Source organism: Chelonoidis abingdonii, chromosome 1 (genome assembly GCF_003597395.2).
Source record: "Chelonoidis abingdonii isolate Lonesome George chromosome 1, CheloAbing_2.0, whole genome shotgun sequence".
NCBI lineage: Eukaryota > Metazoa > Chordata > Testudines > Testudinidae > Chelonoidis > Chelonoidis abingdonii.
The window spans coordinates 21,066,219-21,086,643 of NC_133769.1; the positions used below are offsets into that span (position 1 = coordinate 21,066,219).

The following is a 20,425-nucleotide window of genomic DNA, read 5'->3' on the forward strand; positions in this document are numbered from 1 at the left end:
GAATATATATGACTGTGTTTGGCCATTGCAACATCCCAGTGTCAACTTAGACTCCCTCTGTCACACACACACATTTGTAGAATTGTTTCTGTCCAGGACAAGAGTTAACATTATATTGGACTCTCCTTCATAGGCAGAGGTGAAAGATATGCCCAGTGTTTAAAATCCTATAGCTTTTATACTTTTCAGTAGTCCCATAGGGTTGTTAATAGCAACAATAGCTAGGTCTCATAAAGTCTAAAGCCAGAAGGGACTATCATGATCATCTAGTCTGACCTCCTGCACATCACAGGCCACAGAATCTCACGCACCCACTCCTGTAATAGAGCCATAACCTCTGGCTGAGTTACTGAAATCTTCAAATCTTGATTTAAAAGACTGTAATTACAGAGAATCCACTGTTCACTCTAGTTCAAACCAACAAGTGATCCACTCCCTACACTGCTGAAGAGGATGGAAAAAACCCAGGGTCTCTGCCAGTCTGACTTGGGTGAAAATTCTGTCCCAATCCCAAATATGGTGATCAGTTAGACCCTGAGCAGGTGGGTAAGAACCACCAGCCAGACACCTGGGAAAGAATTATCTGAAATAACTCGAAGTCTTCCCATCTAGTGTCCCACCTACAGTCGTTGGCGATATTAGCTAATACGAGTTGTGGATAGGCCATATCCCATTGTAAGCAATCTCATCATACCAATCCCTCTATAATCTTATCCTTGGTTTTTCATCTCATATAAGATACAGGATAGTAGAGCAGGTCCAAAAATTGTCAAAATGTTGTTTTGGAATTTTTTGGTGGAAAATGCCTTTTTTTTTAAAAAAAGTTAAAAAAAAAATGGCCAAAAATATTTGTGTTCAGTTTTTAATGGAAAATTGAAATTTTCTGCTAAAAATTTAGATGAGAATAAGATTTTGATTTCTGTCAAAATTTTCTGTAGAGCTATGTACCTCTTCTTCCCCACAAAATTCCAACCAGCTCTTCAAGGCACCTTCATCAGCATGCTGTCCCTTAACCAGAGATTAAAGGAAGGATAATTATCAAGTCAGATTCTGTAGGGATCGTTCCTGGATCCAGTTCTGTTCAATATCTTCATCAATGATTTAGATAATGGCATAGAAAGTACACTTTTAAAGATACCATTCTGGGAGGAGTTGGAGGATAGGATTAAAATTCAAAATGATCTGGACAACCTGGAGAAATGGTCTGTAGTATATAGAATGAAATTCAATAAGGACAAATGCAAAGTTAGTCCACTTAGGAAGAAACAATCACTTTCATACAGACAAAAAAGAAAATTACTGCCTAGAAAGGAGGACTGCAGAAAGGGATCTTGGAGTTAGAGTGGATCACAAGCTAAATATGAGTCAACGGTGTGACACTATTGCCACACACACACAAGAAAAAGCTAACATCATTCTGGGATGTATTAGCAGGAGAGTTGTAAGCAAGATATTAGAAGTAATTCTTCCACTCTACTCTGCGCTGATAAGGCCTCAGCTTGAGTACTGGATCCAGTTCTGGGTGCCATATTTTAGGAAAGATGTGGATAAATGTGGAGACAGTCCATACAAGAGCCACAGAAATGATTAAAGGTCTAGAACACATGATCTGTGAGGGAAGATTGAAAAAAATGGGTTGGTTTAGTCTGAAGAAGAGAAGGCTGAGGAGGGGCATGATAACATTTTTCAAGTACATAAAAGGTTGTTACAAGGGGAGGGTAAAACCTTTGTCCTCCTTAATCTCTGAGGATAGGACAAGAAGCAGTGGTCTTAAATTACAGCAATGGTCTTAAATAAAGGGTGATTTAGGTTGGACATTAGGAAACACTTCCTGTCAGGCTAGTAAAGAACATAACAAAGTGCCTAGAGAGGTTGTGGAATCTCCATCATTGGAAGTTTTTAAGAACAGATTAGACAAACACCTGTCAGGAATGATCTAGATATTACATAGCCCTGCCTTAAATGCACAGGACTGGATTAGGTGACCAACTGAGGCCCCTTCCAGTGCTACACTTCTATGATTCTGTGACACAATAGGAAGCTAAAGCACAAGGAGAGTTCCCCCTCCTCTCACTGATTTAGAGGAGGAAAGCTCTCCCACAGCTTTCTACAGAGGAAGTGGAAGCTCCCGGCAAATGGGAGCAGAGGCATAAGATGTGGGGAGTGAGTGAAGGCACTAAGACTTGGCTGGTGGGGAAGCCGCTGTCTCCGGTCTGGGAAAAAAGGAGTCACGGGTTCCTATCCCCCCCCCCCCCCAGTCTATTCCAGCCACTCGGGGTCCTGCTTCCCACCCACATCCCTAACTCCACAGTGCACTCCAGCTCCTCTGGGTCTCACTCTCACCTCTGCCCACCCTGGGCATGTGCAAGTTTATGTGGGGGCTCTGCCCCCAAGTAATAGTTGTATTGCATGGACACTCCCCCCCCCCCCCGGTTCCATCACGCTTGGATCTCTCTCCATCTAGGCTGGTGTGTGTGGGGAGAGCTCCTCCTTCTGCTTCGAACTCCTTTACCCATTATCCCCTGCTGGGACACTGTTTCAGTATTGATGCAGAAGGGGATCACCTGTTACCTCTACAACTATGCATCCTGTACCACATGAAGTGTTTCTCACAAGTCTTCCATCCCAGATGCCTTATGCAAGCATTCACACAAATAAAATCTCATTGGACAAATATTCATGGGAAGAGAAAAGGAAGAAAAGTGCAACCACAGCTGAAGAGAATTCAGTTTTAAATCAGTGTGAATGTTTGTGGAACTCTCTTTTTTACAATAAGTGCTAGGTAGCTTATTTCTTTGGTTACATTTGGTTGCAATTTCTCTCTTTTACCAATTTAAATTCGGCCCAAGATTTTCAAAAAATGGCTAATGACTTCAGCTTCCTAACTTCTGACATTTTTAAGAGTCTGAATTTCATAAAGAGCTGAGCAACCACCCTCTGAAAATCAGTCCCTTTTAAGATTTCTCGCTGACCTCAAACTGGCAATATGGATGTTTGCAGAAGCTGTGATAGCCGGCTTGTACCCAAGTTGATAAGTAAGAAACGCCTGGCTTCACTCATCCAGTACAAATTCTCTTTCTCTTCTTTCGTCTTAAAAAAATGCAAATATTTTACAGTCCCACCTACCATACTAAAATACTGTAAGTGTCCTGCTTCTTGTCTATGAGTGACCTTTAGCACGGCCCGGATGCTTTTGGAGCAGGAATTTTGTGCAGCATAGTGTCAACCTAAAAGTCCTCAGTTGCCATGAATTTGTTATGATACGGCACTGTGAATTAATCTGATACTATTCTAGTAATATTGCAGTACATCAGTTTCTACAGCAACATTCCTGGTGTTACTTAACATTCTTAAATATAATGAAATCACAGTGAAGCTTAGGATCATAACAGCTAGTGTCTCCCAGTACAGAAATCTGGGCTGCTTACCCGATGATGGCAAAAGTACTTTTTAAATCCACTGAGTATTTGACTGGCAGCATCACCTTGATTTCTCTCATTGATTTCCCCCACACACACAGTCCCACTCTCTGCAGCAGCAGCCTGCTGAGTCTCTACCAGTGGATTAGAAACTTCAGCCAAACACCAGGTCCAAGCTCCTATTACTATTGTTTATCATGCATTATTTATATAGCTCTAGAAAGTGTGCTAAGTATAAGAAGACAGGACCCTAGCAGGCAGCTGTTCTTTAAGTGATGATAGCAGGTTAATTCCTGAACCAAAGCCTGTTGAAGTCAAAAGAAATCCTCCCCTTGACTTCAATGTGCTTTGGATACATCATGGACATTAGTACATAGGTAATTTAGAAAAGCACGTAGGCAAGAGAACAGATCATGAAGGCTGAGAAGATAGGAAAAGGAGGGAGTAGAAACAATAGGAAAATATGGGAAGGAAATACAGCCACAGCAATTAAAAGAGCTGTTGTCCTGGAGAAATGCCTATTGACTCCTGTATTTGTTGTTAGTTCTTTCTCTGTCTCTGTTTTAATTATTAGGTTGCCAAAGCTGGCACTGATAGCACCAGCATTGCTTATGGGTGCATAGCAAGGCAAATGCAATCAGTTTGGAGAAGCAATTTGAAGGGGGAGGTTACGTCCTCTGGAAGAGGGAGGACCAGCTAAAGAGTGTGGGGGCAGGGAGGATAGAGGGGAGAATAAAGGAGTAGGCAGCCTGTAAAAAGCCACAGAACAATAACTCGGAGAAGGAGAAAAAGGATGGGTTAAGGCAAGAAAAGTAGGTAAAGGGTAGAGCGTTTGAGAAGAGAACTTTCTCATTCCAGAACTGGCCTTTGTAAACCCTAATGAAGCCCAAAACAACAATGAAAGTTAGTGCCATCATAGTTTCTGTCAGCCAGTCTTTCCTCAGGTGCGAAGGCTAATATAGAAAAAGAATGATGCAGTCAGATTTTCATTTCGGACACAAACATAAACATGTGCAAACACATTCCCCCTAACGCTTACCCCTAATATATCAGTGATAGTCTAATGGTAATAAAAAGTTCTAGAGTATCCAAAATTGCAGTGATAATCACTTGGGGATAGGCTTTTCTCCTCATATACTTTCTGGTCAGGTCAGAAAGATGAGGATGGTTTTCCTCGCTGCATTTTGGCATTTCACTCATGCTGGAATGAAAACATAAAAATGGCCATATTGTATCAGACCAATGGTCTTTTTAGCCCAGTATCCTGTCTTCCAACAGTGGCCAGCACCAGATGCTTCAGAGGGAAGGAACAGAACAGAGCAAGTATCAAGTGATCCATCCCCTTTCATCCAGTCCCACTTTCCAGCAGTCAGAAGTTTAGTACACACAGAGCATAGGATTGCATCCCTGACTGTCTTGATTAATAACCATTGTTGGACCTATCGTCCATGAACTTTTTTTTTTTTTTTGAGCACAGTTATAGTTTGGGCCTTCAGCATCCCCAGCAACAAGTTCCACAGGTGCATTGTGTGAAGAAGTACTTCCTTATGTTTATTTTTAAGCTGCTGTCTCTTAATTTCATTGTGTGAGCCCTAATTCTTGTGTTACATAAAGAGTAAATAACATTTCCTTATTCACGTACTCCACATGGTTCATGATTTTATAGACCTCCACCATATCTTAGTCATCTCTTTTCTAAAATGACCAGTCCCAGTCTTTTTAATCTCTCCTTATGTGGAAGCTGTTCCATATCCCTAATCATTTTTGTTGCCCTTTTCCAATTCTAATACATTTTTTGAGATGGGGCCACCTGAACTGCATGCAGTATTCAAAGTGTGGCATGCCATGGATTTATACAGTGGCATTATGATATTTTTTGTCTATCCCTTTTCCAATGATTCCTAATAGTGGTGCCCATTGAGCAGATGTTTCCAGACAGCCATCCGTGATTACTCCAAGATTACTCCAAGATTCTTTGAGTGGTAACAGCTAATTTAGACCCCATCATTTTGTGTTTAGTTGAATGTAAAATGCAGAACGGCTGAGGTATTGGAGTTCAGTTAATGGTTAGAGTGATGTTTCAGGCAAATTATTTTGTCTGAACTGATCCCCCTCCCCCCCATTTCTAGTACATATATTTACTGAAACCCCTTAAGATGATAAATATGTTAAATGCATCAGAGAAAGTAATGAGAAATCAGTTATCTAAGCGCTCAAAAGTCACAGAAGAAGAAGGCCAGTGCTATGTAGTACCATGCAAGAGACATTTCAAATGTTGACCTCCCACTTCCCATGTGATATCAGCACTTCAGAGGTCATTTGTTCAGCCGCCTGAGGAATATCTGTTGTATGTTGCTCCATGGGCTAATCCAGCTCCCTTAGAAGACAATGAAATACACATATTGATTTAAATGACAGTTGGATCAGCACTGCTGGGCTCAAATGTCCAGCCCTCTTCACCTGAAAGAATGGTGGCTCTGACATGGACCCTCAAGGGTGATGAGATTATGATATTGGTGATAGCAGGCTCCATGAAACACACAGAATAGGCAATGCTTGATCCATAGTGATAGCTATTGCTTATTTTAGACTCAAGACATTACACTTTTTGGAGGGGGGCGTAAATTGCCCTTGAATTTCTTTCTTTTATAATTCCCTGGAAATCTGATGACAAATTTGCCATGATTCATTTTTAAATCTCATCATCAACCCGCCATAAGATGAATCATCAGCAACTACTGCATTATAGGTCAAGATATTTCCTTTACATTATTTGGTAAACAGTTACTGATCTTCTCCATCACCCAGCTATATTGTATATGCTGAAAGACAGAGAATACATAACGTGTTGACATTTCCTCTCTTGACTACTTAGTGATAATTTTTACCCTTACCTGGGCTGTTCTCATGAATGGGACAGGAGACTTTTTGAGCTTCTGTTCTTGGAGTTCTTTACATTTCTGCCTTTGTAAAACTTTCATATCAGGTGGCTCCTCTGAAATTGACAATAGCAGTTTAAGGCCTTTTCCGAGGTCTGTTGAAGTCAAAGGAGGCACATAGCTGTTTGCATGGAGAACCTATGGCTGGTCTTCTGTAGTCTCTTGATACCATCGCTTCTGCCATATACAGCCTCTGAATCCCCACTCAGAGGTTTCACGTCACAGAGGGGAAAAGAGAGTAAAGTAATGTAGATAGGGCGAGAGTTAACTTACCTGTTAAAGTCCCAGACAGATGCTTTTGCAGGGTTAGACAAAACCCTAAGGTACAGTAAAACCTCAGGGTTATAACATCAGAATTACAAACGAGTGCTCAACCACACACCTCATTTGGAACCGAAAGTACGCAATCGGGCAGTAGCAGAGACCAACCCCCTCCCCCCCCTAAAAAAACCAAAAAACAATTCAGTACAGAGCTGTGTTTAACATAAACAAAAAAAAATAATGAGAACGTTTTAAAAAAGATTTGACTAGGTAAGGAAACTTGTTTCATTTAAATTAAGATGGTTAAAAGTTTCATTTTTCTTCTGCCTAGAAAAGCTTAAAGGCTATATTAAGTCAATGTTCAAGTGCAAACTTTTGAAAAAACAACCTGAATGTTTTGTTCAGAGATACGAACACTTCAGAGTTACAAACAACCTCTATTCCCGAATGTTCTAGTATTTTACTTAGTAGTAAGAGGTGTTATAGAAATGGCCTGCTGCCTGTGCTGCTTCTCCCACATCTGATTGGTGAGATGAGTGGGCTGATGTGACCTTTAGTTTGCCAATGGCTTGATCATGTATACGTGACTCAAACAGAACTTCTGTTGAAGGAAATAGTTCTTAATAGAAGAGGGGGTCGCCAGAGCTAATCACAATTCCAGGCTTACACTCGTTGAGCGCAAAGACTATGCAAGCTTAGAGCCACTGGCCTTCCTGAAGTGAATGGAGCAAAATAGGGGCCATGATCCTGGTCCAATTCTGCATTATCCAGTGGAGATGGCTCTGCACATAATGGCACATGTGCCCTTTCAAAGACTGTTGCAATGGCAGCATTCCCACTGTGAGCTTTTACCTCTGCACTGCATCAAAGAAGACCATTGGCGTATGTGTCACAGTCAGGCTTTGGAAATCAGGGTGCAGGATCTGGCCCAAACTTTCAAGGTAGGGAAGAGGTGTGACATCATTAAAAAGTGAGCTCACCGAAGCTTCACAGGACTGATCCAAAGCCCATTGACTGCAATGGAAAGACTCTCAAAGACTTTAGATGAGGCCTCCAGAGCAGAATTACTAGATATGCAGCACCAAGGAGAGAAACTCCTGTTGCCTGTCCTGTCCTCTGCACTATAGAATCTCCTGATTCTTGTGTCTCCCAGTAAACTTACTTTTCATACAGAGAAGTCCCTGGGCATGATATGTCACTGTGGGGGAGAAAAAAAGATGTCATAACTAAAATGATTCCCATGTCACAATTCGAAAGAGCCCCAGCAAATTTACCCACTGTTCCCCGCTGTTTAACAGCATAAAAATGATTCACTCTTCAGAGAGACTTCAGCTGACTAATAACATGAAACGTGTGACCAGTGCTGGAGGGAACACTTCATTCTCATTTAGTTTTAGTTTTTCATTTAACTCACTGGCTTAGAAACCATGGGGGCCTGCTGAGTAATGTGCTGAAAAATGTGACCTGAGTCCAATATCTGCTTAAAATATGAGGGTTGTGCATTAGAGTGCAGACTGTAAAGGTGAAATTAAACAGTGGAGGCAACTGCAGTGTCAACTGTGAACTGGGAGGATTTTGAGTGGAGTGGCCTACACCTCCTTGAATGCTGTGTAAAGGATCTTTGTAGCTGTTGTGTTGATCCATTGGCACCAATACCCCATCTGTCTGGTAGGGTGGGACTGCAGGTTCAGCCCTGTTACCTAGTTCTAGGTTTGGAGGGTGCAGATTTTCTCTACACATGCACTCTGTTCATATAAACAACCGGCTTTTCCTCTCAAGTTGGCCAGATTTACACTGGCATATGGAGTCACGCCTCATTTATGCCAGAGTAACTCGGAGGCAAATCAGATCTGAAGCCCCAACATTCAGGCTTTACGCAGGTGGAATGGAGTTCATCCTAAATGAATGACCAGAAACAGAATGTGTGAACAAATGACAATCTTACCATGCTTGTTTTCTACATTGGTTGTAGTAGATGAATATACTTTATATAAATGCCTCCCCTGTGATAAATTGACATAACTCTGTTGATAAAAATGGAGCTATGTTGATTTATCCCAATGATTTATCCCAGAGCTAAAGATCTGCCCCAAGGTGCTTATAGCACTTCTTTGACCATTACTTTACCTTAATTTTTTTTAATACTCCTGTGGATATATACCTATAAAAAGATTCAGTGTAGCATTCAGACAATATAATTACAGTTAACCAACTTCTGTAAGATTTCAAATAGATTATTTTAATAATAATTATAAGTGCTATATTTTGCTAATAATGTTAATTAAAACCAAGATTCTGATCACTTCTGTTCATTAAAATCCCATAGTACTTTGAGCAACAGCAGATATGGTAGATCCTGGTGTCTTGGCAAAATTTCAATTTAAGTTAGTAGATTCTGCGTAGAGTACCAGCAGTCAGTTTTGACTTGTTCTGTAGTGCTCATGTGCACTGTTAAACTCATGGGATACCCCTTAATTAGCTTTTATTTAAGAATCTGATTTCACAGCTCATTTTATGAGGCAAACCAAGATAAAGTAACTTGTACAAGACTGTTCCCACTGAAATCAAAGGTAATTTGGTTACTGACTTCAATGGGGACAGTAGTTCAATTCTGTAGAGGTAGGACAGCCTAAACTAGGATATGAGTTAAGATCTAGTTTTCCTTCTTACCTCTGCTACTGACCTTTTGAGTGCATTTGGGCATGTCACATCACCTCTCTGTTTTGTCTCCCGCCTTGTGTGTGTTGTGTATTTAGATTATAAACTCTTTGGGGCAAGGACTGTGTTGGTAAAGTATCTAGTACAATGACTGTTGAAGCCTCTACATGCTACTTTAATCGAGGACTTTTCTAGTACTCATTTGTCTAGGCTATACCAAACTTTCCCTTTTCGATTTGTACGAACAAGGGTCACATTTAAAATGTCTTCTAGTTCAAATGATTCTACTAATTTGAGAGAGATTCTTCATACTTAATATAAGGAATACTAGTAGAACTAATAATAGCCTCATAGCAGTAGACACTTCTGAAGGGTGACCACTGTGTAAATATGAAACTAGAATAGCAGTTAATCTCAGAAATCTTCAAAAGAAATCAAGATGAAATCTCATTGCACGCCTCACATAATTTGAATTTGATCATAATCACTTATTAGGGGGAGGGATAGCTCAGTGGTTTGAGTATTCACCTGCTAAACCCAGGGTTGTGAGCTCAATCCATGAGGGGGCCATTTAAGGATCAGGGCAAAAATCCATCTGGGGATTGGTCCTGCTTTGAGCAGGGGGCTGGACTAGATGACCTCCTGAGGTCCCTTCCAACCTTGATATTCTATGACTGAAGAAAGACAAAAGAGGGTTGTTGTGACTCAATCAACAAATTAAATCAGAGGCAGTGAGGTCCCGGGGAGAAGGTACCAATAGTTTATTGTTATTAAATAAACTACTGAAACTGCATTACTGCTTGTATGCTGACCCCTGTGATATGATCATCTGCTTTTAAAAATCTTGTCTAACTGAAGGATTTGTGAGCCCAGCAGGAAATCCATTGCAAACAGATTTGTCATTCTGAGATACAGCTGCAAAACAGTTTCCTAACTCTATCTTTTATACTTCAGCTCAGAAGGAAGTGGCTTAAACTCCACATGTGCAATTGGTGACCATAGAAAATAAAAGACAGGGAGATTGTGCATTCTGCTCTAACATTGAAAGATGAAAGTGAGGGACAAGTTGGGGTGAAAGTGTCATAGGCATAGTCTGACGAAGTGGGTATTGACCCACGAAAGCTCATGCTCCAAAATGTCTGTTAGTCTATAAGGTGCCACAGGATTCTTTGCTGCTTTTACAGATCCAGACTAACACGGCTACTCCTCTGATAATAGGCATAGTCGTGCATCAGTCTTTCCACATGGACCCTTTTAGCAGGGACAGACAGAAAACATCTGTAACCCTCTGGTCAGTGTATGTTTCATGTCCCTCCCAGTGCCTGGTCCACAGGGGCTATGGATCTGTAACAGCTGATAGCTTGAGAACATAGCACTGTAGCACAAGCTGTAAAGACTATGCTTTCAGCTCTGGAGATCCGTGCTGTCAGCCAAAATGGCAGTTGTCACACATCTTCATATAAACGATATTCCTAAGAGTTGTAGGCTGGGATTTTCAAAGGAAATTTAAAACTTAACAGTCATTGGGGGTTAGGCATCTTTCTTTGAAAACATCGGCCGTAAAGAATTAACTAATGCGATTAAAGAAGGAGTCTGAGGTTCATGCAAGAGAGGAAATAAAATACATGCTTATAGATGAGATAGAAAAAGAGTAAGAGCCCCTATCTGACTATATAACTTGTGCTTCGTTTACTGTACAATGGTGAGGGGTATGTTAGCAATGCCTATGATGGGGAGAGATTCATTCGGAAAGTGTTTCTTTGGTGAAACCAAAGCAATACCTCATGGACCTTTATACATCTATCCACACAGGGATGGCTTTAAGCCGATTCACCCAATTCCCTGGAATCGGGCCCCGCACTGAAGACGGCCCCATGCTCGCACCTAAGGGGGCCCCGCTCTGGGGGTCTTCGGTGGTGGGGGGTCCGCTCTGGGGGTCTTCGGCAGCATTTCAGCAGTGGGGGGTCCTTCAGTGCCGCGGAAAACCTGGAGCGGATGGCCCGCCGCCGAGTATTCTAATCAGGTCCCACGGGTCATAAAATCGGCCCTGTATCCACACCTTTATCTTAGGCCCCTGTTTGCATTCCAACCTTCTCCTTATGCATTACACAAATCCCATAGTCAAAGGATCAACAGTCCCGCTACTTTATGGCTCCTGTTAGGGGATGCAATAGAACAAAGCAGACAATTTCAATTCCCAAAGAAATTGAACGAAAACTAAAGCCAGCCTTAAAATGACTCCAATACTATGGAAGTAGTGCCCAAACGCTCATGTGCCTGTTAACAGATGTCCCAATTTGTGAGTTAAAACTCTGGGGAACGATTGTCAAATATCCCAAAACCAGATATGTGTTTCATAGGAGCATTGGTTGTATGATTGGCTTTTTTAAGTTGTTATTAAAATGGACATGCATTACATTTTTTATGACATGCATGTTTTATGTTCCGCAGATAAATGGGAAGCCTCTTCAGTACATTTTCCCTCATGCAAGACTCAAACTACTGAGAGACCCAAAGGATCACACTGTATCAGGTAAAAACAAAAAATAATAAAACCCAAACAAAATCTACACCTGGTTTTATTAGAATGCTTATTAAGTAGCATGCACATGATTTGCAATGCTAACGATAGTTGCTCAGTCCTGTGTGGCAGGAAATGTACTGCTCATCTTACATATTTTTAGTGATAACAGAAAACTGTGACCTACAAAACGGGCCACAGGACTTTGTTAAAAATAGATAAATTACTGTAAACAGTTTGATACTGAAAACACATAAGCAACTTGGCTATATTAGTGAGACATATCCAGAGGCTGTATGTCTGTCACTCTCTATATGTCCGTCTTCTTCATATGACAATCTCATATAGAATTTAATAGGGATGAAGCCATTAAAGATCTAAAAAAACTGAATAGGCTTATGTAAAAATTCAAAACTTTCAGAATTTTATGAGGTATTCTGCCCTTTCTATAGAGTTTCTGGAACTATCCTAGAGAAGCAGTATAATTCTTTTTAAAATTATATCAGATAGTTAAAAAACCTGTAGAAAAGTTATTGCTTTCTGTTATAATCTATAGAAACTTTTCTCCCTCATCACGCTGTATGTGGGTGTATGTGTGTAGAGAGAGTGAAAGAGATCAGCTGAGAGTGGATATGTGCTATTTTGTATCCTATTACATACTCTACAGCTGGTGAATCAGGACCAGTGCTGCAGTACAATTCTTCTATGTCAGTGTGTAAAACACCTCATATATCAAGATCCAATAGGTGCTAGGTCTGTTTGTTGTTTTTTCAGAATTGCACATTTTTTAATGAGAGTGTATTGATTAGGAATTAAATGTTTTTCTGTGGAGATACACGCGACTTATAGTCTGCCAGTGGTGTGTAATTTAGGTTTTGTTGCAGAACAATCAGACTTTCTTTTAACTACTATTGAAAATTCTAATAGCATATGTCAAAATCAACATCTGTCTAGAAGTAATTGCTTGTTGCCAACCACTGGTTTCCCTCCAGCATTTAATTGGAAGTAGCATCATGTTTCATTGCATTGCTATATATTGCTTTCCCAGCATTTTTGGCTGAAAATCTCAATTATTTTTTCACATCCTCCTCCTGTCTTTCAGGCATGTAAACAAGAGGGGCACTCCTATGTGCCCCCTTGTGTCTGGGGTGCATCTGTACTGCCCTTTTAAACAGACTCGACACATTTACTCATCCAATCACCATCCTTATTGGGCCTGGCTTCATTCAGACAAATGAACTCAAAAAGCAAAACTCGAAGTCCCCAGAGTCCATCCCAGGGCACAACTTTTACCTCAGAGCCTGGTGTTCATAGGGTCCTTTTATCAGTTCTTAGGTCGGGTGACCAGACAGCAAGTATGAAAAATCAGGACAGGGGGTGGGCAGTAATCGGAGCCTATATAAAAAAAAGACCCAAAAATTGGGACTTTCCCAATAAAATCTGGACATCTGGTCAGCCTGTTAGGTGGTGCCCCATTCTAAGGTTTGACTTGCCTCGGCCTTCTCAGAGCTGACTCTCTTACAGACATCCCAGAGTCAGCTCCCGCTTCGAGAACTGTTTCAAGGCTCTTATAAGGAACCAGCTGCTCAAAGTTCCCTCCCTGGTCCAGGTATTTCTGGTTGGTTCATTTAGCAAGTCTGCTCCAAGATTCAAGTCTCCTGCAAGCACTTCTTTCACTCCTTTGTTCTTTCACAAGGCATTACAGCAGTTTTCTTTTTAGGTACTCCCATGGCATTAATTCTGCAGAATAGATATTGTACCCACTAATTAATTTTAAATATGTAGCTCTCTCACGATCCCAGACTACAGAGTTTAAAAAGACAGTTTGTACCCTTTGTACAGCCCTGAGCTCCTGAAGTCAACTGGAGTTATGTGTAATCCTCCTGGGGATTTCTTGCCCTGCAGGGAAATGAATAATGCTGAGATCCAAGCTGTTCTCTTCCTGTAGACCAGGTGGAATCATAGCTGCATGAAACTAGTTACCTCGTGGTTTTATTTTGCAGTGGGCCTGATTCTCTCACTGCTGTTGTGTGCTGTTATTTACACTTCTGCACACGGAGTGTAAACTGCTGCTGCCTAACCTGAATCCTCCACTGGCTCACACCCACTGTGAGCAGCATTTCATACCCACTGTGCACAAATCTAAATCACCATACAGGATGAGAAAGGATGGAAAATCATGCCTTGTACATTTAATTCGCCTTCACCTTCTGATACTCTCACTGTAAAGGCTCATTTTTCTCAGGCTCCCCTTCAGCCACTGTGTGTACTTGCAATTCACAAGAGAAATCACCATTGAGAATGGTACAACTTGCCTATGGGAATCAGTAGCCTCCAATCTAAAAATATTTGTGTGTATTGTACATGGGCTCATGAGCTCCTTATTGGTGGGTTAGCACAAGCAGGTGGAGTTCCTGAAATGGTGGTACAGGCATGAGCTCAGTAAACAACAGAGCAACGTGAATGTATTACTGGAAGAGAATTCAGAGGTACCTCTCCTGGTGCTGCCAGTGCCTACTGGTACACGATAGCTTCACTTTCTCCCACGGGCTGGAAGAACACACCCTAAAGTTCCTCCCAGTTACTTACTGACATGGGGCCCTTCCCTTCTGGGAGAAGCTATAGTCTGTAGATGTGGCACACAGAGACCTAGCCACCAAAACTGGGACCAGATTTTCAGAACAGTTCAGCATGTTAGGTGAACTCATCATGCCCTTTGAACATCTATTCATCAGTGTCACGGTGGGAGCGGTTGGCTCCTGAGACTCCTTGAGACTCCAGCCTGATGAAGGATTGCTGTCCCTGAGTTACATCTATTGGGAAACGGAGCATAATGTGGTAGAAAGGCTAAGATCCCAAACAGAGAAAAGGGGAGAGCAGTGACTCTTGTATATTTTCCCTCCTATCCACAGAGATGTTTGGGGCACTGCCATTCCACAGGGTTTAGGATGGGATGGCATGGAGCCATGGAGTGTGCTGACTTGTTAAATGGTCGATTTCAAGTGGAAATTTACTTATTGCTGCTTGAAGCAGAAGATATTCTCTTCTCTCTCCCCTCCCTCCCCCAAGTGATTTCTGTCTCCCTTGCACATCAGGTTGCAAATGCAGGAGGATGGTAGTTAGCCAAAGGCAGGACAGCTGCTGTCAGGGAGGAGGTGGGCAGGAAAACATTTGAAGGCTTGGGATTTGCATATTTCGTTCCTCACATATCTTTGAGGTAAATGGAATTTTGGGCCCCCTTTGCATGCCAGCCTTCCCTTGCTCTGCTCTTCTGAGGAGAAAAGCTGGTAGAAATGCTGCAAATGTAAACATGCAGAGTTTTCTGCTAGGTTTTTATGATCTTGGGTGGTCTCTCCCAGGAGCCACATTCCCCAGCTCCTATTTGCTATTATAAAAATGAGTTGTTTGACCAACCAATACCAAAAAATTGCAGGTGACTAGTTATCATCCAAACAGTGAATGAAGCTGTTTATATAATACCAGAAGCAGAAGAGATCTTAGAAAGCTTTTATATAGTGCTAGATCATTTAAAATTGTAATAATTAACTAATACATATCTTAGAAATCCCAGGAGCCCCACCACAGCAGAGGTGGCACAGCGACAAGATAATTGGATGATCCCCATATATAATATGGCATCTCCTCATTTAAAAAAAAAAAAAAAAAANCTCAGTTGAAGCTAATCGTGGCTATAAATGTTACACATTAACAGTCTCAGATCTGTTTAAATTATTTTCAAACAGTCTGGAGTGACCTTGCATACCTAGCACACAGTCTTTTTTAAAGTGAAAGCAGACAATACAACAGTCACATTACTTACAGAGTTGGGGGCCTGTCGGGCCTATGCCTTAGGCTGCCTCAGTGCACACCCAAAAGTTTCCCTCAGATTTTGCTAGGAGAGCAAGGTGCTGAAGGCAGGGGCATGCCATCTCTGTATGCAAGGCATGCACTCCATGCCATTCTATGCCTGACTGGTTACATGTTGTCCAACTGGAGGGCTATGGACTGGATCCAGTTCCTAGGATGGTTCCATCTGGCCTTCATGAAGGATGCCATTTTGTCCACAGAGCGTGACCTTGTTTACACCACATATGCACAGAGGATGCCATTTTGGACTGCCTAAGGCCTACAAGGAAGTTGTTGTATGCCTTACTAAAACTGGCACAGCATGCCATTGGCTGATGGAATGCAGGACTGGACCCCTAACAATCAATTAGTTTTCAGTCCTGTGAGAGGCTACTAAGATCAGCATGTGACTGATCTGTGGGAAAACTGAATGGATCTTTCCAAACTGCCCCTCTTTTTCTGTATCATGCACCATCCCCTAGAGCTCTCAGCTCGCCTCTGTAGTGCAATTTATAATACAAAATGTCCTCAATGCATTTGCAAAAGCCCAGCAAGTGGCCTTTTACTGTTAGGCCTGACTAAATTGCCAAAGGGTTTTGTCTCTAAAGATTCATTAATAGTTTTCAATACATTTGGAAGGAATTGGCATCGTTGTGCTGCTCAGATGCAAAAGCAATGGTGGCAGTGATCAGAGAATGATAATGTAGCAGCATTTAATGATCGAGAAACACACTGCTTGTTTTCACTCAAAGTTTACTTTTCTCTTATGGGTCCTTGGCCACAGCCAGCAAGAGAGTTCTTTTTAGCATGCCAGCATCTTTCCTTCTGGTGTTTAAAATGGAGTGGTTACAGCTGGAATAAAAGAGGGCAGGGGTGGCTGCCTGAGATAATAAGGGTGCTGACAGTAGTTTCTGCAAATATTGCAAGAGGGACACACACACATTGTCTTCCTCCTGATCACAAGACCCTTTCTCATGCAGGATGAAGGCTCAGCATGGCAGGAAATATCAATAGCTCTCCATGTCCGGCTGCATCCAAGTATGGGTAGCCTATGGCTGCAGCATATTATCATGTGGGACTGAATTATGGTGCTACAGGCAATGCTCCCTTCCCAAATGTACGCTGTCAAGATGTCATCTTTCCAGTTCTGTCCCTGCTGGGCAAAAAGCACCTGTTAGCTGCAAGGCTGTCTGTGCTGCAGAATACCCTCCCTGCTGCCCCTTTGTGTGCAGGCAGAGCAGCGGTACCAGGAAGAGTCTGCTCTGAATATACTAGTTAGGTTCTGGGCAGAAGCTAGGCCTCGGACTGTCACTTCTGTAGATCTAGCATTCAAGAAACCATACACAGGAGGGGCTGGGCTGACATGTCTGCAAAGAGGGTTCAGAGGTGCTTCAAACCCTACCCATAGTTTGATGGCTTAGTTTCTCTCTCCTCCCCCACGCCCGCCATCAAAATCAGACGTAATACCCAGACCGAGCAAATTTACTGGGCATTTGTTCAGGGAGATGGGGGTAGATTTAACACAATTTTCATGTATCAAGCCTACATTGCTAGACTTTCTTCCTAGTGCATATATTTTGAGTTATTTCAGCTTCAAGTCAGTTCTGATAACAAAACCATAGATTAAAGTGCGGACATGCAGTGAACATAAGGGAACTATTACCAGTCAGATGACAAGTGCATGGAACACAGGTATAGTCCAGGTTTAGCGTGGGGTGGCGGCCATGAAGATAAGGGAATGGGATATAACTTGTTCCCGATGCTTCACCCAGAGCTGCTGCTAGCCCACTGAGGGCCCTAAGCAGGAATATTTTTTCCCCCTCCATACTAAAAAAGCTATTAGGAGGCCCCCTTGAGCTGCTCGAAGCCCTAAGCAATTGCTTAGTCTGCTTATGCCTAATGCTAGCTTTGAGTTCATCCTTCATGTAGGGGCAGCTGCCTCCATCCTGAAGTGTATGTGGGGTGCCCCTGCTTCCATGGGCCCAATACCCTAGAGACTGGAGATGATACTTCCTACAAGAAGTGCCCTGCCCTTCCCCAGAGACCAGCACACAAGCTCTCCCTGATCAAGCACACGGACACACCCAGGTGCAGAGAGGGGTTTACCCCTAAACATTGATGATCCCAGCTCATGGACCTGTTCCCCTTCTGAGGGAAATGAAAAGCAAGTAAACATGAGGGGAATGGAAGGGTATACAGATTTATGTGGCCAGGATCATCCTGTGGGATTCGCCATTGCAAGCAGTGAGGGAAAGTGGGGCTGGGTCACTTAATGAACGTAAGTAGACGATGAAGATATTTGTTATGTTACTTAATGCACTGCTAGAAAGTGCTCAGATACTACAGTGATAAGGCAGCATAAGAACTATACAGAATAGAGTAGAAAACAAATCTCATTACACATCTATACAGCTAAGTCTTCAAATTGTGTTGTCCATCAAGAAGATATGACTATCCTGTATCATAGATTCCAAGCTATAAGGGATGATTGGGACCATTTAGTCTTAGCACCTGTATAATACAGGCCATTGATCTTTTCTGAGTTGATTCCTGTTTGAACTAGAGCATATGAAATGTATCTAGCTGTTTAATGGGCTTCTAAAGTTATTTGTAAATGAATGAGCATAAAGCTTATTTGATTAAATAAACTGAGGGTCCACAATTCCTGTGGCAGTCAGTCTAAGTTGTGCTCACTGCTCGGCACTTATGAAAATCAGGCCAATCTGGAATAAGTGGTTGTTGTGTTTTGTTTTGTTTTTTCCCAAAAATTCCCTAACGGCTAGTGGGAGAACCCCTAATGTAGCTGTTTCTAACACTGCGTTAGCATGACACTGTATGTTTAGCACGGATGAATAGCAGTTGAGGAATGGCCACTGAGTGGGGTTCTTGTGCAACAGCTCACAGATCAATACTTACTGTGAAATCCTTAGGCAGAAGTAAAAGAAATCCTAAATCTAGCCCTGAATTGTTAAGGACACTAGGACAAAGACAGCTCTCATTTATGTCCATGCAACGAGTTAAATTAAGTTGCATGGGAGTAACTGAGGGCTGAATTGAAGAGGCCGGGGGATGATATATCTATATCTCAATAGTCATTATACAGTGCAAATTAGTTAGATGTCACCTTTCTGGGTAAACAAGCAACATGTATGCATGTATGTGTTTACCTAGAAATATTTTATAGGCTTTTATTCCATGTCTGTGATTACCTCTCTAAATAGCTCTTTATTCTGAATGCCCTAAAAAGTGTTTTAAAAAGTAAGCTCCACTGGCATCATTCAGCAGGTTAATAGCCTGTGTACTTTCCTCTTTTAGAGCATGATCATCTCTTGAGTGTATGTCATAGCGTGTGGGGATTTTTTGAGACGAGAATATACCCTTTACCCTTGAAGGTGCATGCCTGGTATCTTACAGACTGGACTGGAGAAGACATTGGAAAAATAATACAGGAGGGTGGAAGGCAGATTCCCACAGAGAAGAAAGTGAAGTTAAAATTTGAGGCACTTATGAATGATATGAGTACACAAAGCTTGTCGAGAACATTAGGGAAAATTAGAAACCCAGGACATGCTGAGGTAAGTTTGCACTTCTCAGATAAGCTCTTAAACTATCATAACTACCACAAGAGAAGGCAGCATGCCATCCTCCCTTACTTATACAGAGACTATCAAAAAAGTACAGTGTGCAGCTTTGGTTTAATAATTTGTCTCATCCATTCATGTCTCCAGTTACTAAGTATGATTCATGGAAGTGCTCTAAGAGCATGTTTTGGGGGTATGAAATTTATAACTGCAGACATGCTAGCACAGTCAAATGATATTTAAAAAACTGGCTGTCAAATGAGATCACAGAGGTCTTTACTATGAGGTGCTGAAAACCTATTACAACTGGGTGCACCTTCCAGGACTGAGCCCTTTATAATGATTTAAGAACAATTGCATTCAGTGTTTGTCTATGGATGGATAAGGTAGTACTAGTAGCCTGGGTGCCTTATTTGACAAGTGCAATGCTAATTCTGCCTTTCCTGAGCTTCTATGTTTTTAAACTCTAATATTCTTGACAGGTAATATGCACTTAACTCACCCATGCACTCTGGCCACCTGAATGCCACTTCAGCTAAGGTTTTTCTGTGGAAATGTCCTTAGTCTTCAAAAAATACAATCGTATGATCTACTGGAGAAAATTTGGTTTACTGCAAACTTTAAGAGATCCACAAGAAGGGAGGTCAAGCTGACCTTAGGAAGTTTCTCTTTTTATGTGACATCTCCATTACTGGAGATTTGCAGCCATGATAGCCCATTTTGTATGATCCTCTGCTAATCTCATTGTGAAGGAATAGTCCTCTTCATCCACTCAGGATACCACATCATCCATCCAAGATTTTCATTTTTGCCTCATGTTCTTCTACCATCAACTGTCCTTGGAACATGGATCACCCACTGAACTGCTTCAAATGAAGTTCAAGGAGGGGGAAAATCAAGCCTGAGGGCTCAAGCTGGACATGCAAAAACTGAGATGCCCTAAATCAGGGGTAGGCAACCTATGGCACGGGTGCCGAAGGTGGCATGCGAGCTGATTTTCAGTGGCACTCACACTGCCTGGGTCCTGGCCACTGGTCCAGGGGGCTCTGCATTTTAATTTTATTTTTAAATGAAGCTTCTTAAACATTTTAAAAAACGTATTTACTTTACATACAACAATACTTTAGTTATATATTATAGACTTACAGAAAGAGACCTTCTAAAAACATTAAAATGTATTACTGGCACGCAAAACCTTAA

The 20,425-nt window shown here is 41.8% G+C and overlaps 1 protein-coding gene across 1 annotated transcript in view; it reads left to right on the plus strand.

Moving 5' to 3' along the window:
• PCLO (piccolo presynaptic cytomatrix protein) overlaps window positions 1–20,425 on the plus strand; it is a 612,599-nt gene that overhangs the window by 384,806 nt on the left and 207,368 nt on the right. The window contains exon 9 of the mRNA XM_075064425.1: window positions 11,729–11,810. Coding sequence (XP_074920526.1) covers window positions 11,729–11,810 — 82 coding nt within the window. The remainder of the gene's footprint in view (window positions 1–11,728; window positions 11,811–20,425) is intronic.